Raw genomic sequence first — 23847 nt, 5'->3', positions numbered from 1 at the left:
TGGGGGGTAACATTAATTATGCAGACAAGAGAGAAAGATCAGAGCTAATTACACTGTCAGATACACAAACAGCCACACAGAGACAATTGCACACACCTGGGAAGCTGTTATGTAGGCAACAGCCAGCTGAGCCTGGTCGTACAACATCTTCTCAAAGTGAGGAACATGCCAGGAGGAGTCTGTGGAGTAACGATGAAAACCCTGAGATAAAGAGACATAAAGAGGGAGGCTGCTTAATTTTACTCACTAAAATTAGTTGAAAGTATCAGTACTACAACATAAGTATATCTGACTTGAACTAAAAACACGATTATATTAAAGAGACCAAGAGTACATCTGTGTGTTTTTGTGTCTGACATGAACAAACCAGGCTTGCACATTAGAGAAGCACCACTTCTGACAACTTTTTATTTAATTTTCTTGTTACTTGATGAATAAAATGTCCTAACCGTACAAAATGCCCTTTTTAAGAGCTTTCCCCTACAGTTTTGATTCAGTCTGTCATGCATCTCTATGACTCGCCACTGCATTCTGTATGATTTGATGGGTTGGGCATCACTGACCACATGCACAAAATAGCACTAACATATTTTGGTTTTCTGGGTAAACTTCCAGGTTGTCTTGGTATCCTTGTCTGTTCGAGCACAAATGCCCTTTTAAGACTGCTTTTTTGATGAGTTCTGACAGATGTGGGAAAAACAGCGTTTTATTAAAACACACCTAAACTTAAACATGCCAGTTTCTACTAGTGAATTTAAAATGATCATAAAATGGAATGGATTGAAAGAGACCTGTGGATGTTTTTCATGAGAGGCTTCTAATATTTTATGTTATGGATACTTGTATATAGTACGTTATGCTGCAGACCTCACAGAACAGAGCAGGCCTCAAGGACATTGGATGTGGCATTAATTATGCTAGAAAAAGGTTGAGCCAGGGTAGAGTTGGGTTGCAAAGCAGCATGCAGAGTCAGCAGAAATGGTGGGGACAAGCTACATGACAGCTGCCAGTGTCACAAACTGTATCAGCTGAGCATCAGCTGAACTAAAAGCATCTGCCCTGTCAGCCAGAATTTAGGGTTAATTTATAAATTTTTCTGACAGTTAATTTACTCCCTATTTTTCATGAATCTTTACCACTCAACCTGGTGGTTTGAATTTTGTTTTTCTGTGTTTAATATTTATTCATATATCAATTTTTTTACAATACTTTGCCATTCATAATCCTGTTACAAAAAAAAACAACAACAACAAGAAAGAAAAACCCTGAATTACAACACTAGTTTGGTTTGTTTATACCTGTGCAATGTGGTCATGGATGCCTCCCAGTGCCATCATGCGAAGCGTGTGCAAGGCCATCTGGAGAGCCTCGACCCCTTCCAATGTGGAGCGATTCACAGTCCAATAGGACATGAGGAACATCAGATTCACTACAGATGCATAGGCAAGAGAGAGAAACAGGAAAAGACTTGCTGTCAGGTAGTCAAATAAAGAATTTTCTACAGGCCTTAAAGCTACAGAGCTGACCACTTGGGCTCATGTCGACCTGGTGAGGGGAACTTTGGAGCGTCTCTAAAGCCTCCATACTCTTCCTCATAGGAATGGGCGAGCTGCTGGAAGCAGCGATTAGCCACGTCTGGAGCCAGTGGAGGACTTTGGCCTGCGTTTGCAGTGATGGTTGTGCCTTTTTTCAGGGCCTCAATGATCCTCTCCCCACTGGACTCCAAAGCAGGACGATTATTCTGCCACTTTAGAACACAAGTCATACTTTATGTCATTCATACACTTCCACAGAGACAGCACAGGAGGGTAAAGAGAACAAACAAAAATATAATTTAAATCTCTTTAACGACTTTTTTTCATCCCCACTAACAATGCATGAAATCTGATATAATAATGTTCCCTAATTCTTGAAGTTTTACTACCTGATCTATGATTCTGGTGAGGACCGTCTTGAACCCAGGTCTACCTCCACGGTCTCTGGGAGGGAAGTAGGTGCCTCCAATGAAAGGTCGAAGTTCAGGAGTCAACCACACACTCATAGGCCAACCACCACCTCCACTTGTTGCCTGGAAATAATTCCCAGGCAAAAATTATAAAGGGGCACTAGCAGAGTGAAGCTGAAAGAGATTTTCATGTGAAAATGTAAATGTATACAAACCTGCACAAAGGTCATGTAGACCTTATCCACATCAGGCCTCTCTTCTCTGTCTAGCTTGATGCAGATGAAGTTTTCACTAAGGATTTTGCCAATTTCCTCGTCCTCGAAGGACTCCCTCTCCATAACATGGCACCAATGGCATGTGGAATAGCCCACTGGAGGTCAAGCAAAAGAAAATTCTTAATGTAGTGATCCAGATATCTGTAATCTATGTCTCGGAGATTTTTTTTTAACTCTTACCGGATAAAAAGATGGGTTTGTCTTCATTCTTTGCTTTGTCAAAAGCATCCTTCCCCCATGGATACCTGACCAAAAAAGGAAAAAAGAAAAACAAAACGTGGCATTTGGCCGTGCTTTCAGAAAGTATGTCCATCTGAAGTTTAAAAAGCACTCACCAGTCGACAGGGTTGTGCGCATGTTGTAGCAGGTATGGTGACCTCTCCTTAGCTAACCTGTTGGAGTGTTTGTGAGAAGTGGATGATGGCCCTTCACTCCCTGACGCCATACTCATGAAGACAGATGGACTGGACACACAAGATGCTTATGAATGTGGATCCTGATTCTTATTAGCAAAACAGAGCAATCTTGATGTTGCTGCCTCGGTGTGGGCCCAAATACAGTGACTAAATACCTTACACAATGTTAAGCCAGCCCCAGGATGTCATTGTGTTACCCTTGAGTAATACGATAAAAATACAGCTACAACATTCAGTTCAAATTTCTCTATACATACCCGTTCCTTACAGAAACACTGTCAATACCCTGTGTAGTATATCGACAAAAGAATATATAAAATAATATACTAATATTGATAGGTTAATTTTTTCTAATTACAATTCTTGAGCGTTTCTGGGGCTGTACAAGCTTGTTCAGCAGCTCATTAAAGCTGCAGTAGCTGTCAAGCAGCTGTTAGTCCAGACTGGCAGCCGTGGCGAATTCCATTTGAATATTCTCCAATTTATTATGACTTAGCTAAAAAATAAAAGTTCATACCCCGGAAAACGTCAACAAACAGCTTTCACTTTATGAGTCATTTTTGTTGAATTCGGGTGGAAAAGCTGCACATATGTGCGTGATTTTTCACGTGTAACTTAGAAGCACAATGCTAGAATTTTCATCGTTAGCGGAGGGTGGTCGATGAGTTACCAAGAAACCAGCAAGAAAAGCTAACCAGTTAATAGAAACCAAAACATATTGTCAGCCTTTGTACTTACACCGAATTGAAATGCGTGGCATTATGATTTTAATCAAATGTTTGCCCCTACGGGGGAATGTCTCTGGCCACGAGTTAGCCTTAGGGACATATTAATATGAATGATTTTATATGGGAGTACGGTGTGGTTCGACACTCGTTAGTGCTATTGTGCCACAAGCAACAACCGTATCATAATACAACAGGTCGTGACTTTTATGCTAAGCCCGCTATGCTTGCTGTAAAATGTCAAAGCAGTGTTTACGTACAGCTAGCATTAGCTACACATTAGCTGAGGCAGCGTTACCTGAGGTAGCAGGCCGCCCGGGGATGGAGGAGCGGTGACCTGTCGCTTGGTGGGTGGGGAATTTGTCTGAAACACCTTAAGTCACCCTGTGATTTCTGCTGTGGACTATACGCTCCCGAATAAGCTGCAGTTAACACGCATGTAGGTCCCGCGCGGCTATGTTTGGACGCCGACCGACGCCATGCTAGTCTTAACATCCTAATCCACCAAGTGCGTCACTTTAGCAAGCTAACGTTAGCTAGTTTGTGAAGAGACAGCAGTCAAAACTTCCAGGCATGAGTAAACACTTTTTTTTGCAATACCCTCACTTGACAGATGGAGGCGCGACAACAAAGCAGGAGTGGGGATCACAGGAGATAATGTATTTGTTTTGGTGATACAAAATAAAAATGACAAACTGTGCAGTAACGTCTTCTCCCAAGTTTGTTATTTTCGTAAACGAATTTAAATTAAATATAAAATCTTTACATTACCTAAAGGAAATAAAACACAAATTCTAATATATTATAAACCATCTTTGCATTGCATTGGATATGTGAGATAAAATATATATCTGCACTTTTTTCCTACCTCCTTGTGTATGTGGCTTATAATTTAATATTACACCCTGTTCATATGCTTATTTTTCTACACATTTTTTATTTTATTAATTGTTATTAGTCTTGAATTTATACAACACAAAATGTGTTTGTTTTTGTATTTGACACATTAAATAAAAATTTAAAAACAATTTATTGTTTATTTAAAAAAGCAATACAATACTTATGTACAAGCAAAATATTTAAGCCTCTAGTAACTGTACAATATTTATATCTTTTCAATGAACCGATGAGTTATCTATGGTTTAAAGAATAAAACACACACACACCGTCATATTCAAACTAAAGAAACACAATACTTTTTCAGTTATGGTTTCATTAGTGCAGAATTGAGCTCAACAACTGTTGACACAAAGTCCTTGCGAGTTGCCAAGTCTGAGGCAACGATGTTCACACCTGATTGCTGCTTCAGCCATTTCAGGAGCTTAGGCAGACCCCTCCTAATAACGTTGGGGAAACTGTCGCAGAGACGAAGGATGTAGATGAGTATCCTATGATCTGCTGGAAGAGTCATGTTCAAACCACATACAAAGAAATCTGTGGGGAACAAGTTGAAGCTTAGTAATTATCTCAAATTATATTGTGTATAACCTGGCTGTTTAAAACTTTTTTCTCTCTGAATAGATGTTATTTTGGATATTTACATTCCAAGTAATATTGTTTTTTGATCACCAAAGATGAATGTCTTGCTGTCTATAACTTATAACATGGCATAGTTGAGAAAACTCACAATTGGAAGTCTTTTCCTTTCCCAAGGCTTCAGATATTTTTGATTTAACTTGTGCACGGTCCATGCTATTGGCGTAGTAATAAGTTATTTTTTTCCACATTTCAGGATGGTAGTTTGCTGGATAGTCATATGAAACTATGACATTTTTGCCTTGGTCCCAGCAGTTCTGCAGTGTGGGGATGCCCTGTTGTAAGATAATGAATATCTTATTTTGAAACTATAAGCAAAGGTTACAGTAAGTACTTCAACAATGAGACTTATTTGACCTACTGATCTAAGAATAAATGAATACATTTTTTTAAAAAGAAGAAAAACTGTACACTACCGGGGGGACGAGTGTGCTTCCAAACATGGTCTTAATGAAGCCGATAAGATGGTTGTGAAGTTTATCTTTAATGTTTTTCTCAAAACCATTGAAGTTTGAAAAAGCCAGGATGATGACTTCTTTAGGATGGGCCACTGTCCAGGCATGTATTTCCCCGAGAACAGTCTGAACTCAATGGGAAAATTAGCTGGCATTAGATAAAAGAAATCTTCTTTATAGGGTTCCTTCATGACACAGTAAGTGAGCACATGTGTTATAAATCACATTAACTAAGGCTAATTACCAAAATAGAACAGACACTTCATAAAGGAAATCAGTAACACCTGTGTTTATTTACCTTTGGTCATATTTTAAAACTTGAACTAGTTTTAAAACAGGTCTTGCCTAAAGCTTAGTAAAGGTCTTCTTAAGTTAAAAAAAATCTGCTAAAAGTTCAGTTATTTTTATATCAAAAAATTTGATATTTTAGTCTTGTACTTTGGTATATATAGTCTTGTACTTTTACATAATATGCTTATTATTACCTCAACATCAGTGCTTGTGTACAGCCCATGGTAAAAGTAAAGCCTAGTGGGATGGTGGTCATTATGTTTGCGAGCGATCCTCAAGTCAAAGTAGCGAACTCCTGCTTCCAGTTGCATTGTGATGTTGTATTCCTGTGATAAAAACCAACATCAGTCAAACATTCCATTCTCTGTTTGTTACGTTCACCTATAAATTTGATAGCGGCAGGTCAGAAACTCCCCTTACCTGGGTCATTCCCCATGTTCGTACTATTCTGCGTAAGCAATAAATCCAGCTGAATCGTTTTAGATTGTCAGGCTCTATAATAGCAGAGCTGGCATCCAAATCATAACTCACAGAGTCATGGCTTCTGTTATGGCCCTGTCCATAATCTGTTTTGGTGGCTGTTGTTGTCTGTGCCTTTAAGTCTTTGCAGGTCCCGGAGTGGATGAGCTGACGGCTGCTGATTGGTCCCCTGGCCATGTGATCTTCATTCAAATCCCTCACCAGCAGTTGTCCCGGGGCAGCCACTGACAACAGCAGCAGACCTGACCCTGGCCTCCAAAACCTGAGACTTTTGTGCCTGTGACTTTGTGCGACTTTTTTGGAGTTTTGTATATAGTGTGTACGTTAGTTTTCATTGTAAATAGCCTTGTAAATAGCACTGCAACAGAAGGGGTGAGCTGCCTTATTGTTTTTCCTTGCACTGTTTTCTCCTGTTTATTTCAGTTAGGGAGTTAGGTGTAGCGCTTGTCTTTTGTTTGATATTTGATTTCACATAGGGTTGTAGATAACACCTCCTCCTGACTTAGCTTGTTTTGTTTGTTATTTTGGCCTTTGTTCACCCCGGAGCTTCATTTTTGCAGTGCAGAAAAATAAATCACGATTCACTAAGAAATTGGTTTCCCTTTGTGTATGGTTTTGGGGACCAGGGCGGGGCAATTCTTTCAAACTTGTGTTGCGTTCCTGTACCCCTAGACTGGGGCGTAACATAAAGTGGGGGCTCGTCCTTTTTTTTTTTTTTTCTTTTGCCATCCTTTTTGCTCATTGTATTTTGTGGGTTGTCTGCAGTTTTTGGTTGGCAGTTTTCTTGTAGTGTTGGGGGTGATCTAGTCACAATGACTTTTGATGTGGATGATTTTGCACTACAACCCACCGTGGATAAGTTGGGTCGATGCACAAAGGCGGATTTGTTGTTGGTGGCAGATTTGTTTAATGTTAGTGTGCCTTTACATGCTAAAAAGGCAGAAATTAAGCAGTGCCTGACAGCTCAGCTGGTGGATAAGGGGGTATTTGCGGAGTCGAAACCTCGGCCGGTTGAGGCGACTGGAGGTTTGGTGGTGGATGCGGGAGCAGAAGCTGCTGCAACCATCCCAAAAGCTCCCAGTGGACGGGTGTCGCCAGGGGCGGAGGCTCCTGCTGCCATTCAGATCCCAAACGTTAGCCCAGCCAGACAATCAACAGGATTGGTTACGGAGGATCTTGGGCTCGCCCTTCGCCTGAAAGAGGTGGAGCTTGCGACTAAGTCCAAAGAAGTTGAGCTTATGCATCTCCACATAAGGGCTATGGAGCTGGATCCTTCCCGGCAGCGCAATGTTACCTCTACCCCAGTGAGTAAAGTTGTGAGTAAATCTTCTGATTCACTCTCCTCTGACCAATTTGATGCAAGCAGGCAAATTGCTTTAGTGCCACCTTTCAGAGAAAGTGAGGTTGACTCTTACTTTAATGCCTTTGAACGCATCGCAACCACTTTGAAATGGCCCAAGGATGTGTGGAGTTTGTTGCTGCAGTGTAAATTGGTGGGGAAAGCACAGGAAGTGTGTGCGAGCTTGTCTATTGATGACAGCCTGGATTATGAAATTGTGAAATCCACTATTTTAAGGGCTTATGAGCTAGTTCCAGAGGCATATCGCCAGAGGTTTCGGTCGTGTGAAAAATCTGCCAACCAAACACATGTAGAGTTTGCCAGGGAGAAGACTCTCTTGTTTGATAAGTGGTTAGCTGCAAGTAAAGTGAAGGACTTTGCTCAGCTAAGAGAATTGGTCCTGCTGGAGGAATTCAAAACGTGTCTTCCAGAGAATGTTGTTGTATATATCAATGAGCAAAAGGTGGATTCGTTGTCTAAAGCTGCTGTTCTCGCAGATGAGTTTGTGTTGACCCATCGCGTTGCGTTTTCAGCTGTGCGCCGTGAATGTGCCCCGTTGTCGAAACCTGCGAGGAGTTTGAGGGTTTCTCCTAAGCGTCAAACGCGCCCTGATCGGGTCCCCATGACTGTCCGAGAATGCTTTTATTGCCATGATACTGGCCATCTCATTGCCAGTTGTCCGTCGCTCCGTCGCAAAGAGCAAACTCACACATGGAAAAAGCCAAAAAGCATTGGTTTTGTTCAATCGGTTGCTACTCCTAATCCCGTCAGTGATGAACCAGGAAATGACAGTCTTGACAGCAGTTACCGACCATTCATTTCACAAGGGTTCGCCTCACTGACTGGAATAGAGGAGGATCGCGTGCCGATTGTAATTTTGCGCGACACTGGGGCTGCCCAGTCTCTCATTTTGGAAAGCGCGTTGCCTTTCTCAAGTAACTCGTTTTGTGGTGCTGATGCTCTCGTGTGGGGAGTGAAAATGAGTGTGTTACGAGCTCCGCTGCACAGTCTTCCTACAGTCGCCTCTCGTTTCGGGCCCGGTAACAGTTGGGGTGCGCGCTCGCTTGCCCGTGCAGGGGGTTACTATGATTCTGGGGAATGATCTAGCCAATGGGAAAGTTTTCCCGATCCCTGAAGTAATTGAAAACCCCGTCGATGATTTTGATTTTGTTTCCGAGTCTGCTGCTGACAGTCTGCCCTCTGTTTTTCCTGCCTGTGTTGTCACACGCGCCCACAAGCGTAAATATGGTGATGTTGACTTGTCTGACTCTTTTCTATGTTCTGAAGCTGTTCCTGAGAAAGCCGAACTGCCTGTGGAAAAAGCTGAAAAATGTGTGTCTGATAAACTGCTACCCGCTACACCTGACCTGTCTTTTGAGGTAAACAAAACAGATTTTATTCATGCGCAACAGAATGACCCGACTTTGGCCAAATGTTTACTTGCCGCAAATTCAAGTGATCAGAATCCCCGTGTCTACAGCATTGAAAATGATGTGTTAATGCGCAAATGGCATCCTCCCTCCTCTAGTGATCTTGGCTGGAACGTATTTCAACAAGTGGTTGTACCGCAAAAATTCCAACACCAAGTACTCAGCCTAGCACATGACAGTTTCTCTGGACATTTAGGAATTAGGAAGACCTACCTTCGTATTCTGCGTCACTTTTTCTGGCCAGGTTTGAAGACTGATGTGACCAAATATTGCCGCTCTTGCCACGTTTGCCAGGTCAGCGGAAAACCCAACCAGGTTATTCCTCCTGCTCCATTGCATCCAATCCCAGCCTTAGGCGAACCATTTGAGCACATAATCATCGATTGTGTAGGTCCGCTTCCAAAAACCAAGTCAGGACATCAGTACCTCTTGACTTTAATGTGCGCCGCCACACGCTTCCCCGAGGCTATTCCGTTACGCACTATCAAAGTCAAAGCCATTGTCAGAGCATTAGTAAACTTTTTCTCCCTTTTCGGTTTGCCTAAATCAGTTCAAACAGACCAAGGGTCTAACTTCATGTCCAAGATATTCGCTCAGGTCTTAAAATCGCTATCCATCAAGCATCAAAAATCCAGTGCATATCACCCCGAATCACAGGGTGCGCTTGAGCGTTTCCACCAGACTTTAAAAGCCATGATGAGGAAGTTCTGCCTCGAGTCAGGAAGAGAGTGGGACGAAGGTCTGCCACTTCTCCTTCTAGCGGTGAGGGAGAGTGTGCAGGAGTCCACGGGTTTCAGTCCCGCAGAGCTGGTGTTTGGACACACAGTGCGTGGTCCCCTGCGGCTGCTTAAAGAGAGATATCTGTCCGACACAGCTACCCCCGAGCAGAACGTATTAGATTACGTAAGTTGTTTTAGGGAGCGTCTGCATAAAGCATGCGAAATTGCACGCGAGGCTCTTTCCGCGTCTCAGGAAAAAATGAAAAGGAAATTCGACAAAAAGTCCGTGCAGAGAAAATTTGAAGTGGGTGACAAAGTGTTGACTCTCCTACCCGTTCCTGGATCCTCTCTCCAGGCAAAGTTCTGTGGGCCCTATACTGTCCAAGAGAAACTGAGTGACACAGATTATGTTATAGGTACCCCAGACCGTAGGAGAAAGCGTCGTGTGTGTCATGTTAATCTGATGAAGCCTTATTTTGTTCGTGATGCAGGTGTAAACTCCTCCTCATCCCCCGCTGCGCTGTCTGCCGTGTCGGTAGTTGTGCCAGCATCCCCGTCTCAGTATAGCCCAGAAAGTGATGGCTTAGCTTTCGTTTGTGCTGAGGGTTGCTCCCGACTCAGAAACTCTGAAGTATTGGATAAGTTGAATTCCCACCTAAAACATTTAGATGAGGCTGCCCAGACCGATGTGTGTTCTCTGATCAATACTTACCCATCTCTGTTTGCTGACACTCCGTCTCGCACTACTGTCCTCGAACATGACATAGATGTAGGTGACCACCCTCCGATCAAACAACACGCTTATCGTGTGAGCCCTACCAAACGTGCACTTTTTCAGCAAGAAGTTTCCTACTTGCTGGAAAATGGTCTTGCTGTCCCTAGTTCGAGTGCCTGGAGTTCCCCATGCCTTCTTGTGCCGAAGGAAGACAAAACTCCACGTTTTTGTAGTGATTTTCGAAAAGTGAACAGTGTGACCAAACCCGACTCCTACCCTCTTCCCCGCATGGAAGATTGTGTTGACAGGGTTGGCTCCGCAAAGTTTGTCACCAAACTGGACTTATTAAAGGGTTATTGGCAAGTTCCCCTCACTCCGCGTGCATCTGAAATTTCTGCTTTTGTCACTCCTGACCACTTCCTCCAATACACCGTCATGCCTTTTGGCCTTCGAAATGCCCCTGCCACATTCCAACGCCTTATGCACATTGTCTTAGGTGGTGTCACAAACTGTGAAGTGTACTTAGACGACATTGTAGCCTATTCAGAGACTTGGTCAGATCACCTTGGAACACTCACGGAGATTTTTGAAAGATTACAAGAGGCATCCCTTACCCTAAATCTTGCCAAATGTGACTTTGGTAAGGCCACTGTGACTTATCTAGGGAAGCAGGTGGGTCAGGGACAGGTGCGCCCCCTGCTGGCTAAAATCCAGGCTATCCTAGATTTCCCTGTGCCTCGCACTAGACGTGAGCTTCGCCGGTTCCTTGGTATGGCCGGCTATTATCGTGGCTTCTGTAAGAATTTTGCAGATGTAGTTGCACCTCTCACCAGTCTCACAAGTGTGTCAAAACCATTTGTATGGTCCCCCACATGCCAGAATGCTTTTGAGTCTGCCAAAGCTCTCCTCTGCAGCACACCAGTACTTGCCGCTCCTGTTTTCACACATCCGTTTAAACTTGAGGTGGATGCCAGCGCCAACGGTGCAGGTGCGGTACTGTTGCAGGAGGATAGGCAGGGTGTTGATCACCCAATTGGTTACTTTTCGAAAAAATTCAACTCCCACCAACAGAAATACAGCACCATTGAAAAAGAAGCCCTCTCTCTATTGCTTGCTCTACAGCATTTCGAGGTCTATGTCGGTTCCAGTTCAGCACCTGTCATTGTTTACACAGACCACAACCCCCTCGTGTTTTTGACCCGAATGCAAAATTCTAACCAAAGGCTCATGAGATGGTCCCTCTTAGTACAGGATTTCAATCTGGAGATCCATCACAAAAAAGGGACAGAGAATGTACTGGCAGATGCGCTGTCACGTGGTTTTCGGAACCCCTAACGGTGTGTTCACACCGAACGCGATGGACGCGAATAGAGCGTCAGGTTTACATGTAAAGTCAATGGAAAGGCGCGATGACGCGCGATTGCGGGTCCCGCGAAAATTCGGAAGCAGATTTGCGTCGCGAAAACGCCAAAACGCGTGAAACGCGCGTCAGTGTAGCGCGTCTGGCGCGTTTGACTCGCGAATAAAACCACGCGCGTGAGTTTTTGTGTTGCATTTTGTGCATACGCGCGTTTCGCGTCTACCGCTCGAGTTGGAAAAATCTGAACTCCAGCGTCAAATCGCGCTGCGACAACCAATCAGGAGCCTGGTGACGTGGCTGTTACCTAGGTCAAAGGGGCAGATCCAGCCAAAGCCTTTCATACTTCAATGGAGGGGAAGGCTAATCAATGCGGTAGCAAACAACTCGGAGCTGTACAACACCAGCTGCTTTCAGTACCGAGACAGGAATAAAAAGGACCGAGCTTGGAGGAAGATGTGTAAAGAGATCGGGCAACCTGGTAAGTTCATTCATTTCTCTTTTGAAAGTTTTCACTGACCCGGGGAAGCCGCACAAAAGCTAGCAAGCCACCGCTATTTTCCCACTGACATACAAATACCGTTCTGCTTTTATGCATGTTGTCATTTAGGAATATATTTTATTGTTTATTAATAAACAGCACACAGTGGTCCCGCTGTTCATCCGTCACTGCTTTGCTTTTTCGCTGATTTTTTATTGCACAGTACAGCATTGCATTCTGCAGCCTGATTGACAAATCTCCTGCGCTTGCCAAATTTATCACGTTTGGTTTTGATAACCATCGCGTCCAATAGAAAAAACAGCACAAAAACACCCATAACTATGAGCCTCATTCGGAAATAGACACCTGCACCGTGAGGGGAAAAAGGCGCACGAAAGTGGCGGGCAGATGAAGACAAACCGCGGCATAATAATACTTTTACGTTTTGCAATCTACAAAGGTTTGCACTTTGAGAATCAATTGTGAGAACTGTGACCAGGGGCTAGTTATTCTGAGAACCCCTGCAATAAATGAGGGACCACTGTCTACTCTACGATTATTATATCCAACCTGTTAACATTTAATACTGTATTGATAGAACCAACTGATTCTGCAGCAGAGCATCCCCAGTCCCTGAGCTCCTGCTGCTGCACCCACAGATATGTACAGCAAGCACTGATACCTTTTTAGTCGGTGGGATTCCCTTGTGATCACCTTTACTAAATATCTACAACCAATCTGATTATATCCTGTTATTGTTTTTGTTTTTTTTTCAATGTTGAAATTAAAATCTAGTAGCAGCCTTCTCATTTCTTTGTGTTTTGTGCTGTTTTACAGGCCCACAGAGGAGGACGGCTCCGAGGCAGATGAGGGACGGGTCCCAGGACGGTCCATCGGCGGTGGAGCTGGCCATCCTGGAGTCCCTGAAGAGTCCACACCAGTCTCCAATGGAGCATTTCCTCCTCAGCCTTGTTCCTGCTCTGGAGAGCAGCTGGTCCTTTTTATTCCTGTCTCTCTGTAAATTCTTATATTTTATATATTTATGTTTAATGTTTTTCTGTTTGAGACTTTTAATATTATTTCAAATAAATGTTTATAATGACTAATGTCTCAGTTCTACTACACAGCAAATGTTGGCACACAACTTGACACATGTAGAATTTATTTCATATTATACTAATGACAAAATATACTAATACAGTGGGATGCAGAAGTTTGGGCAACCTTGTTAATAGACATTATTTTCCTGTATAAATCGTTGGTTGTTACAATAAAAAATGTCAGTTAAATATCATACAGGAGACACACACAGTGATATTTGAGAAGTGAAAAGAAGTTTACTGGATTTACAGAAAGTGTGCAATAATTGTTTAAACAAAATCAAGCAGGTGCATCAATTTGGGCACCACAAAAAAGAAATGAAATAAATATTTAGTGTATATCAATGTGTGTGTCTCCTATATGATATATGGGGTGCCTTTGTCTGGACGTGCTTCCCATCCAGAGCTGCACAGCACAGAGGAAAGTTCCAGCGCTCCTGGAATCCCTCTGTGATGGACCGCCAGTCTCCAGGTGAAGGCACAGCCATGAAGTCGTCCACTAGACAGTCCCAGATGGACGTCGCTGCCTGGGGGGTGATCTGGCTCACCGTGGACACACCGACTCTGAAACTGAACGCGATGGTCCTGAAGGAGTCCCCGGTGACAAGGAACCTGGACAAAATTGTTCAAAATCAGTATTATGTGTACTGCAGTTACAAAATACATTATTCAAATTCCAAAATACTTTTGTGATGTCAGATATAAATCACAAAACTTAAATCTTACATAAAACATTTTGTAATTATAAGGATAATTACAAAATGTATATTAGATAATATCTAAAACAGTTGTGTTTTATTTTAACTTTAACATATCATAATTTGATTGGTAGCAACTTTCACAACTACAGTGAGCCAATCACTCATAATTTCTAAACATGTCAATCAGGTAGGAATGAAGTGAGACATTAATAGAAATAAAGAGTTGTGTGTTGACATGTAGCCCTTTCCTTGCTTAAATCATTAATATTTTTGAAAAATTAATCTGTGATAAGACAGCTTATCAAGATAGAACCATGTAACTAGAGATGAACCAAACTGTTCACAGTTTTATCTAACTCTGTTTTAATAAAGGCTGTGACCCCTGCTATAGAGTCTGACAGCTGCAAATATTCAACTATCCCAGAATTAAACCAGGTCTAAATAAAAAGGAGTGAGTATCACTACAAAGGTTAACTCAGTGGTCCTAATGCTACAGTTTGATATCAGCAAACACCGAGCGCATACATTGATAGGACACCACAGCCATGCTATCATTCAAACACTGATAACAGCATAAATCGAATTAAATCGGGACTTGATGAGACCTTCTGAGTATCACTAGAAATATTATAAAGAGTCGTCTCTGTACCACAGTTTGCTTTCAGTAAACACCGACAGCATTCACTGTTAGCATAGCACATCCATGTTAGCAGTGTATAACTGGATGGATTAGCATATTAGCACAGATATCAATAAAGGACTACCGTATTAAATAGTTTTACTAACCTCAGGCAGACGGACAGGCGCTCTGCAGGTGGGATTGAGCGTCTGTAGTTGGTGTTTAAGCGGGCGATGCTGGGACCGACGAGGGAAAGCAGGTCCTCAAACTGGCCGACGGTGATAGCGCTGGAATCGGCCGTCATCCAGGCGCAGCTCCTGGAGCAAGTGGTGAAACTCACCAAACTGCTCATGCCTCTGGAGGACCTGATGGACCCAGGTACGGCGAGGACGTCTTTTACGCCGCTGCTCTGCTCTCCACAGTACATAGAGAAGGGAGACTCTCTCTTCAAGCGCTAGCTCGATAGCTGCCATCTTGCAAAGATACCAGTCTGGCACAACTCCCTCCCACATTCCTCCCACATTTCCGGTTCACGCGCGTCAAAATATCATATTTTGAGGCGCGATGGATTTTTCTTGGACACGCGTTGAGACGCGAATGTACACGCGTCAAATTAGGGGCGTTTGGGGCGTTTTATTCGCGTCCATCGCGTTCGGTGTGAACACACCGTAAGCGCCAAACATCTTTAGGGGAGATGTTTGGTCTTGGGAAGGGGGGTGTTATGGCCCTGTCCATAATCTGTTTTGGTGGCTGTTGTTGTCTGTGCCTTTAAGTCTTTGCAGGTCCCGGAGTGGATGAGCTGACGGCTGCTGATTGGTCCCCTGGCCATGTGATCTTCATTCAAATCCCTCACCAGCAGTTGTCCCGGGGCAGCCACTGACAACAGCAGCAGACCTGACCCTGGCCTCCAAAACCTGAGACTTTTGTGCCTGTGACTTTGTGCGACTTTTTTGGAGTTTTGTATATAGTGTGTACATTAGTTTTCATTGTAAATAGCCTTGTAAATAGCACTGCAACAGAAGGGGTGAGCTGCCTTATTGTTTTTCCTTGCACTGTTTTCTCCTGTTTATTTCAGTTAGGGAGTTTGGTGTAGCGCTTGTCTTTTGTTTGATATTTGATTTCACATAGGGTTGTAGATAACACCTCCTCCTGACTTAGCTTGTTTTGTTTGTTATTTTGGCCTTTGTTCACCCCGGAGCTTCATTTTTGCAGTGCAGAAAAATAAATCACGATTCACTAAGAAATTGGTTTCCCTTTGTGTATGGTTTTGGGGACCAGGGCGGGGCAATTCTTTCAAACTTGTGTTGCGTTCCTGTACCCCTAGACTGGGGCGTAACACAGGTTACACAGAAAGGATCGGCAAAACTTAAACAAGGATAAAGAAATAATACATTAAACAAGGAAATAAATTAAAAGTCTGAGTTAATGAGAAATTAAACGTTTAAATCAGGTTAAGAGTTAAATTTGAAGCTTTTCTTAGTTAAACTAAATAAAATAATCAGAATAAACGATTGGAGGAAAAAAGCAAAGATGTTGTGATCAAATAGTTTGTACGGCAGAAAGAAAAACATGTTTCAGTAGATTGTATGTTGGAAACCACAGTAGACACAGTAGACTCAAATCATTGTTACTGAGGAATTCTGCCTTAAACAGTAAAGTGTTCTTTAACAGTGTGTGTGTGTGTGTGCAGCTGTTCTTTGTGTTGTTGCTGCATCGTTGCCTCAGGGGGAAAGTTGTGTGTGTGTTATGCAGACTAGCAGAGACTGCAGCTGTCAGCAGCCACACACACTTTCTATTCTTCAAATCAAATCACAGTGAAACATGTTCACTGACAGCTCAGCTTCAGCATCGTCTTCATGCTGTGACTGCAGCCGTTCAACTCTGTTTGTCTTTAACCCAAATCATCACAACATGCAAATATAATCATCAAAATGATGTGACTGGAAGGATGCAGCAGTCTGTGCTCCACCTTTCTCCTCCACACCTGCAGGTGGAGAACATGGATGCATGAATCTCTACAGAGTTCTTTGAATATTATCCGTCTCATCAGTTTTCAGTGAACAAAACTCCTCACAGAGCCAAAATAAGCAGTTTGTATCCAACATAACTCAGCTGGACTCTGATGCTCCGTATAACAGCCACACATGAGTCTGGATTCACTCAAAGCATTGAACAAACTTTATTGGAAATGAAGCTTTTGGACATTTGTTCTCTGATATTTGCTCTTCAGCTCGAGTCTCCATCAGTGGGAACATTTCCTGATTCAACTTTTCTTCTGTTCAAATCAAACTCCATGAGAATCAAAGTGTGAATCAGAGTCCTGATGATCAGATTCTATAGAAACATGGAGACTGTAGAGGATTTACACTCAATATGTTCATTTGTTCCCTTCAAGAAAAATCAATCATTCATCCAATAAAATCAGTCATTGATCAGTTTGATTGACAGGACAGATGATCAGAGGTGCAGAGTTTTTACCTCCATAATTTAGACTGGGACTGAAGAATGGGTGGAGTTTGTGAGTGAAGGAGCAGCCAGTAAAGGAGTAGATCAGAGCTGCAGCACCTACATCATAAAAGGAGACCAGACCCTCCTCATAATCCACAAACACCCCCACCTTCTCAGGACCAGGATGGAGACAGAGACGGACTGAAGGGTCATCAAGAGCTTCGTACTCATTTCCATTTCTCAGCCACACAGTCCAGAAACCATCCTGAGGTCTCACTGTGATTTTTCCCTTCCTGTTGATCGACTCTGTGGCCACTCCTAAAGTCCAGTCAGTCTTTCCTTTAACCTGAACCTCAAAGTAAAATCTGCCTGAAGAGAAACTCTGCTCTCCTAAAACACAAACACACAGAGAAAATCTCTCTGGGTTGTCTGGAAGTTTCTTCTTCACATCACCACAGTACACTTGTTTTCCATCATCAGACAGGATGAGAGCAGGATTTGCTGTATCAGGATCCAGAGTCACATCCACCTCATGCTGCTGCACCCTCTGCAGCTCAGCCTCAAACAGCTTCTTCTTCATGGGTTTCCAGACTGTCTCCTCCAGCTGAGCCACAGCTCTCCCCACAGTCCCCTCATATGATGGTGGATGAACTCTGACCTCTGTCCAGTCCTTGCTGGGTGGAGCTTTCAGGGAGGAGAAGCTTTGGAGGAGGTGGAGGTGGTCTTCAGAGCGTGAGAGCTGCTCCACCTCAGAGCTTCTCTCCATCAGCTCAGAGATTTCCTGTTCCAGATCTTTGATGAGACCTTCAGCCTGTTTCTCTGTAGCTTCCTGTTTGTCTTCGATCTCCTTCATGAGCTCCTTCAGGCGTCTCTCAACAGACTCCATCAGAGCCGTGAGGACCTGAACACCTTCTGCTTTCTGTCTGTCTGCAGCATCTTTACTCATCTTCACCGACTCTGTGATCTCCTGAATCTTCAGTCGTCTCTTCTGGATCATCTGCTGAATCTCAGCCTCTGTCTTCTCCAGCTCTGCCTTCTTTCCTTCATATTCTTCTCTCAGAGGAACAAACTCGTGGTTCTTGTGGTCTAAAACAGGGCAGAGCATGCAGACACATGTCTGGTCGGTCTTACAGAACAGCTCCAGGAGTTTATCGTGCTTCGTGCACATCCTGCCTTCCAGGTTCTCCACAGCATCAACCAGCTGATGTCTTTTCAGACGTTTCAGTGTCAGATGAGGCTCCAGGTGAGTGTGACAGTAGGAGGTCTGACACACCAGGCAGGACTTCAGGGCCTTCAGTCTGGTTCCAGTGCAGACGTCACAGGGAACTTCTCCTGGTTTGGCAGCTTGTTGCTCTGAGCTGCTGCTGCTGGCTTTCTGCTGAGCTTCACGTCTGAACTGAGCAACCATCTCAGAGAACAAAGTGTTGATCTTCAGCTGAGGTCGAGTGTAGAAAGTCTCTTTACACATGGGACACTGACAGCTCTGACTCATGTCCCAGTGCTGACTGATGCAGGTTTTGCAGAAGTTGTGTCCACATGGTGTAGAGACTGGATCAGTGAACACATCCAGACAGATGGAGCACAGAAACTGATCTTCAGATCGCAGATTGCTGGCAGCAGACATGTCTGCACTCTGAGGGAGAAAGAAGAGAAACATTTGATTCAAAATTCACTTTAAATTTCATTTTACAAAGAGAGAAACAAGCGTCAGTAGTCTGAGGAGCTTGGAGAGAAAAGCGTCTGGACTTCTTTAACTTTCTACTCATCACAGAAGCTTCTTCACCTCATCCTCAACACGGACCAAGGAATGAATACTGCACTTTTGGAAGAACTCCCTCCCCTGCAGCCTCTTATCGTCAAAGGGACGGAGGTGGAGAGGGCAAACAGCCACAGATTCCTGGGACTGCAGGTTACATCAGACCTGAGCTGGACTCTCAACACTACAGCAACTGTGAAAAAAGCCCAGCAAAGGCTTTATTTCATTCGGCTGCTCAGGAAAGCTGGCATGAACCACCACCCTCTCACCCAGGCCTGCAGAGGACTGATAGACAGCATCCTCACCGCAGGCATCACTGTCTGGTATGGAAACACTACACAGACAGAGAGGAAGGCTCTGCAGAGTCAGAAAGTCTGCAGAGAGGATTATGGGAACAACACTTGCATCCATGGACCTGCACATACAAAGCTGCACATACAATCTCAGACACAACAGAGCGGACAGCAGCATCACACACAGAACACGATTCTTCAACAGCTTCTTCCCCACAACTGTCAGACTGACGGCAAACAAAAACACACTGAACACTTAAAATAACACAGCACTACTTAACCTCATTTTGAATGTATCATCGGTTCACTGACCATCGGGCAATACACTCACAACAGACTTGTGAAACAGATCTGTGGAACAAATGTGCAACACTGTGAGTGCGATAAGAGGTAGAGAACTACACACTCTGTACATTTTCTTCTTTTTCTTTGTATATAGAAAATAGTACGACTACCCTACTCCGGACTTCATTTCTATCCTCCTGCTTTTTCTGTCTTTATATTGTTAAAGTGTGATTTGACTTGGAAAGCTCTGCACAAGTATTCCACTGTGCATGGACTGTTGGTCCTGTGTGCAAATGTCAAAATAAAAATCTTGAACCTTCAGTTGTCAGAGTAACTGGTGGAGACCCAGCAACACACTCAGACACAAACTGGTTCATCTGAAACACAAACTGAACAACGTCGTGTCTGCTGTACAGTGCAGCGTCCAGATGAACAGGATCAACAGGATGAACATCTTTTTAACAGTCGTTACAAAGATGTGAAGTTGTTTGGCTGACACAGACAAACAGTATCCCACATTCTTGATTTTTAGCTCACAAACACGTCTTATAAGGACTTATTGATCCTGAAATGTTGGAGGTTTTAGCTCTTTAAACAGTAAAGTTACAGGAGGATACAGATAATTATCAGGAAAATGTCCTCGGTTTGTTAAAATGATCCCGTCCGATAACACACGAGAACAATAAATGTATAATTTTCTGTTGTAACCCACAAACTGAACGGTCACACTCATCTTTCATGTTGTCACTAAAACATCACTCCTTCCACGTCTAGTTGGTCGTGATGGAGGCGGAGTGCGTTGGGTCCGCTTTCCCTGCCCAGCCGATGTTCCTGACGCAGGGAAACAGATCCTGTTGGGGATCCCTACCTCGGCACAACACCTGCCATGGTCTTTGCACACTCACCACAGTAAATGCATCATGTTGTCAGCTTTACAGTATCATAGTCAGAGAAACTGGTCAGGCCGCTCTCTTCCAAATGTCTACACTTCACCCTTTTACTGTCAGTGGGCTCAGAGTCCATCTAATGTGGCTCATTATCTGATGCCGTCTGCAGACCAGTGTTAGACACTGAGAGGTTGATGGCTCCGTGTCAGAGCACCGGCCTTAACGAAAAAGTTATCAATCGTTCTTTTCATCTTTTCTCATTACCCACAGCTACATCCACTCCTATCACGCTGCTCACCTCTGCTGCGACGATTCAAACAGCTGGAAAGTAAATAATTTGGAGACGGTGCGTTTGTGTCACAGTGAACAGTGAAAACAGAGACTTTCTAAAACGATGATGCATGTTAGTCATGTGATGCAGGCATGTGACCAATTAAACAAAGATAGTGGAGAGCATTATACAGCAGCAGTTTTGACAGTCCTATTAAAGATGAATATCAGTCTGCACATGCTCCACAGAGCTTTTCTTCAAATTCTTTATTTCTCTCTCGCTTTTGCAACTTTGTACTTTTGTGTTACTCGCAGCAACAACTCCACCTCATTGTTAGTCCATTTTAAAACTCGGTGCTTTTCCTCCACCTCTGCTGCGACATTTCAAACAGCCGGAAAGTGAATAAGCGGCAGACAGAAATGAGACCGGTCGAATCGTCTTGCGTTTCACGCATGCGCAGGACTGGAACGTAAGCGTTTTCAGCCGTCTTAATGTGGACGCACAACTCTGTGAAAACGACTGAAAACACTAGTGTGGACGCGGAGCGCTGTTTTCAAATCTATCCGGGCGAGTGTGGACGTAGCCTAAGTGGCACCATGGAGAAATGAGGTGGCGCTCTAGACCCTGATGAAGTGAACAGAGTGAAGATTTGTGTAGAAGCAGGAAGTGTGATCAGCTGCACTCACCACTGTTGCTGAGAGAAACCTGATGGACTCCAGTGAATCTTCTTTTAGAGACAAACAGGACTCGACTGCAGCTCTGCTGCTGCTCTCTCACACTTTCACTTCTGCAAAATGACGTTGAGCTTCTTGTTTTTCAGGTGTTGCTCCGCCTCTTCCTGCCTCTCCCTTTACAGGAATCAGCCGGTCTGTACTCAGTGACTGTGTGCAGCAGGTGGGAGGAGTGAGGAGTGGTGTGTGGGTTCACACAGTAATGACGGCCTCAGGTGATCAGGAGAAACTCACCTGGATTTCCTTTTTCCACAGCAGACTGAGAGCTTCAGGTGGACCCTGAAGGAGGTCTCAGACACAGGTGGTAAAAGTACACACAGTGTGTACTGAAGTAGAAGTACTACTGTTAAAAATACTCCAAGTACTAATTCAACTTCTTTACTCAAGTAAAAGTAAAAAGTACTGGCTGTGAAATGAGAGTAAAAAGAGCTGATTGAAGAACATTTCTAACACGTGTTTATACAAAGCTAACTGAACCATGTGCTGCATCAACGTGATAATAAAATAATATTATTCACTTTGTTTCTGTCTAAATTTGAATTCTAATAAATATTTTAGCTTGAAATAAGTGAAAAAAATCTGCCAATGGAACAAGTTAAAATTCTCTATTTTTTCTCTGGTTTCAAGATTCACTGTCTTGAAAAAAGTTCATATCCGGTGGCGGACTCCCTCAGACATCAGTGCGTTGGTGGTTCTTTGTGTCTGGGGATGGGCGTCCAGGTACACACCGGCTCACTCCTTGGTGGATGCTTATCGGGGCCTGGAGCCTGGGGCTCGCTCAGGCCATTTCGGGGGTGGGTCACTCAGGCACAGCTGGCTGCCGGCGGAGCTCACGGGCGCGTCACTGCAACTCCCCCTAGCTTCTGCTCCGCGCCTGCTGAGTGAGCCCTCATCTGGGACTCTCCTCAGCTCTTTCCGGGACAGTGGCGCGGCTGCCCCTCTGTGGGTCTTCCTTGGTCTCTTGTGTTCTGGGGGCCTCTGGATGTCTGGAGTTTTGATCTCCTCCACACCTGCTTCATACCCTGGAGGACGGGGCTGTGGCCCCCCCACACCCTCTAGCAGATCATTACATGAAGGAACCTTTTAAAAACAAGCGCGTCCATGCTCACAGGTGTACACACGGGTGATCACACACACAAACTACACCCTTTTTGGGCTCCTACCTCAAAGCACACTGTGTTCTGTTGATCTTACAATAATGTTTAATATTTAGTATTTACTGTTATAGTCACATAGATCATCGTGATGTTGTTTATGCGATTGCTCTAGTCTTCCTCTGCTTGTTTTCTTTTTTCTTTCTCAACAGGTGATCCAGGGAAAGGAAAAAGAGAAAAAAAAGGTGATGAAGCAGATTTTCATTGTCTTTTCTCTCTCTCTCTCTTTTCTCCTTTTTCTTTCCCTCTCCTTCTGTTAACTTTCTTCTGAACTTTTCTTCTTGTTTTTCTTTCCCGTCCCCGAGTCCAGTCTGGCCTGATTACAATAACTTATAAAAATAACTAATAAAGATCAAATAAACTATGACAATCAAGTGGACCAGTATTGCAAAAGGCCCACTTGGGAAAGTAAATCTGTTGGGCATTTGTCTTGGCCTTCAGACATAATTCTGATTGCTACAGTGCCAGACAGGACACACACACACACACACACACACACACACACACACACACACACACACACACAAACAGACACACACACACACACACACACACAAAGAAAAAGATAGACCTGAAAAGCTCAATTGAAGGCCGGACAGCCCTGATGCCAAAGGATCCCAAGAAGCAAGTGGTCTCACCCGAATACCTCGGTACCTCATACTGAATCTTGTCCATGCCCGCTATGACTCCCCACACCCACTATCAGATCGTTACACGGAAAAACCTTTTGAATATAAGTGCACACAGGTGTGCGTCAAGATGAACCGAATCAACCTTTTGGGACTGCAGGGAGGGCACTGGCTGCCTCGAGAGCGAAATGCCGTGACCTGTTATTGGAGATACAACATCAGGAAATCTTTATATGGTTTTAACCTGCTGTGCCCAGAAAATGGCACAGCTCATGGTGTGTTTGAAAAGCTGGGAAATCTAATATTGGATGCACTTAAGCTGCAACTGGGAACCAGCAAAGTAACACATTCACATTTAATGAAGTTTGGTGTGAGTGAGCAAGTATTTCACTGAGGCAATTCAGTTCAGGGGGATGTGTAGGCTGGGATATCATCCACGTAGGCTTCTAGTTGAACAGCGTTGACCAGCCTCATCAGGAATGTTGCTCGTTCACGTCTGCTAAATTTTTAAATCCAAAACTTCAATTATATTGTACAAAATGGTCAGGTGTGCAAAAGCATGTATGCATGATTACAGTTTTTACTGCCACGAGGACTGGACCGGATTCTGGACCGGAGTTTTTCCCATTTTGTGGATAAGCTGTCGGTCCACCGTTTACCTCAGCTGTCAATGCTGGAGCTGAGAAATGTCCACTTTTATTTACTCTCAAACAGGGTGTAAAACTTTGTGCAAGTTAATAAAGCTCACTGCTGACCGAGGACAGCCATGCTGAGGTGAGCTGTCGACGATATGCTAAACTGTTGGTTAG

General features: G+C 43.8%; 4 protein-coding genes across 4 annotated transcripts in view; all 4 read right to left on the bottom strand.

Annotated features, from left to right (window-relative positions):
* LOC146578245 (spermatogenesis-associated protein 20-like) overlaps nucleotides 1-3935 on the bottom strand; it is a 66052-nt gene extending 62117 nt beyond the window's left edge. Inside the window, exons 1-8 of the mRNA XM_085257713.1 lie at nucleotides 3660-3935; nucleotides 2556-2684; nucleotides 2401-2465; nucleotides 2161-2315; nucleotides 1925-2068; nucleotides 1546-1747; nucleotides 1299-1429; nucleotides 97-201 (exon numbers count right to left, since the gene is read on the bottom strand). Of these exons, the coding sequence (XP_085113839.1) occupies nucleotides 97-201; nucleotides 1299-1429; nucleotides 1546-1747; nucleotides 1925-2068; nucleotides 2161-2315; nucleotides 2401-2465; nucleotides 2556-2684; nucleotides 3660-3856 (1128 nt within the window). The 5' untranslated portion in view covers nucleotides 3857-3935. The remainder of the gene's footprint in view (nucleotides 1-96; nucleotides 202-1298; nucleotides 1430-1545; nucleotides 1748-1924; nucleotides 2069-2160; nucleotides 2316-2400; nucleotides 2466-2555; nucleotides 2685-3659) is intronic.
* A 311-nt stretch (nucleotides 3936-4246) lies between these two features.
* LOC146578244 (PI-PLC X domain-containing protein 1-like) lies at nucleotides 4247-7245 on the bottom strand. The gene is made up of 5 exons (XM_085268598.1): nucleotides 6064-7245; nucleotides 5838-5969; nucleotides 5314-5478; nucleotides 4989-5172; nucleotides 4247-4795 (listed from the first exon to the last, which is right to left on the bottom strand). Exons 1-5 carry the CDS (start codon nucleotides 6298-6300, stop codon nucleotides 4566-4568), a joined length of 948 nt encoding a protein of 315 aa, XP_085124724.1. The 5' UTR covers nucleotides 6301-7245; the 3' UTR covers nucleotides 4247-4565.
* A 6064-nt stretch (nucleotides 7246-13309) lies between these two features.
* LOC146578243 (uncharacterized) lies at nucleotides 13310-15911 on the bottom strand. The gene is made up of 2 exons (XM_085268625.1): nucleotides 14752-15911; nucleotides 13310-13876 (listed from the first exon to the last, which is right to left on the bottom strand). Exons 1-2 carry the CDS (start codon nucleotides 15009-15011, stop codon nucleotides 13606-13608), a joined length of 531 nt encoding a protein of 176 aa, XP_085124751.1. The 5' UTR covers nucleotides 15012-15911; the 3' UTR covers nucleotides 13310-13605.
* Nucleotides 15912-16973: 1062 nt separating this feature from the next.
* On the bottom strand, nucleotides 16974-18656 carry LOC146578242 (E3 ubiquitin-protein ligase TRIM21-like). The gene has a single exon (XM_085268582.1). It carries the CDS (start codon nucleotides 18654-18656, stop codon nucleotides 17010-17012), a length of 1647 nt encoding a protein of 548 aa, XP_085124708.1. The 3' UTR covers nucleotides 16974-17009.
* Between the last annotated feature and the right edge of the window lie 5191 nt (nucleotides 18657-23847).

This window comes from Mchenga conophoros, linkage group LG3 (genome assembly GCF_057382185.1).
Source record: "Mchenga conophoros isolate Kocher_MC1m ecotype Shallow Benthic linkage group LG3, M_conophoros_male_GT1.1, whole genome shotgun sequence".
Lineage (NCBI taxonomy): Eukaryota > Metazoa > Chordata > Actinopteri > Cichliformes > Cichlidae > Mchenga > Mchenga conophoros.
The sequence above is the reverse complement of the archived record's forward strand: the minus strand, read 5'-3'. Positions and strand labels throughout refer to the sequence as shown.

Coding starts and splice junctions, on each gene's coding strand:
- LOC146578243 (XM_085268625.1), bottom strand. CDS start 15,011: ATGTACTGTGGAGAGCAGAGCAGCGGCGTAAAAGACGTCCTCGCCGTA. Junction 13,877..14,751: donor CGCCTGTCCGTCTGCCTGAG/GTTAGTAAAACT, acceptor AATTTTGTCCAG/GTTCCTTGTCACCGGGGACT.
- LOC146578244 (XM_085268598.1), bottom strand. CDS start 6,300: ATGGCCAGGGGACCAATCAGCAGCCGTCAGCTCATCCACTCCGGGACC. Junction 5,970..6,063: donor GAACATGGGGAATGACCCAG/GTAAGGGGAGTT, acceptor TTTTTATCACAG/GAATACAACATCACAATGCA. Junction 5,173..5,313: donor GAAGCACACTCGTCCCCCCG/GTAGTGTACAGT, acceptor ATCTTACAACAG/GGCATCCCCACACTGCAGAA.
- LOC146578242 (XM_085268582.1), bottom strand. CDS start 18,656: ATGTCTGCTGCCAGCAATCTGCGATCTGAAGATCAGTTTCTGTGCTCC.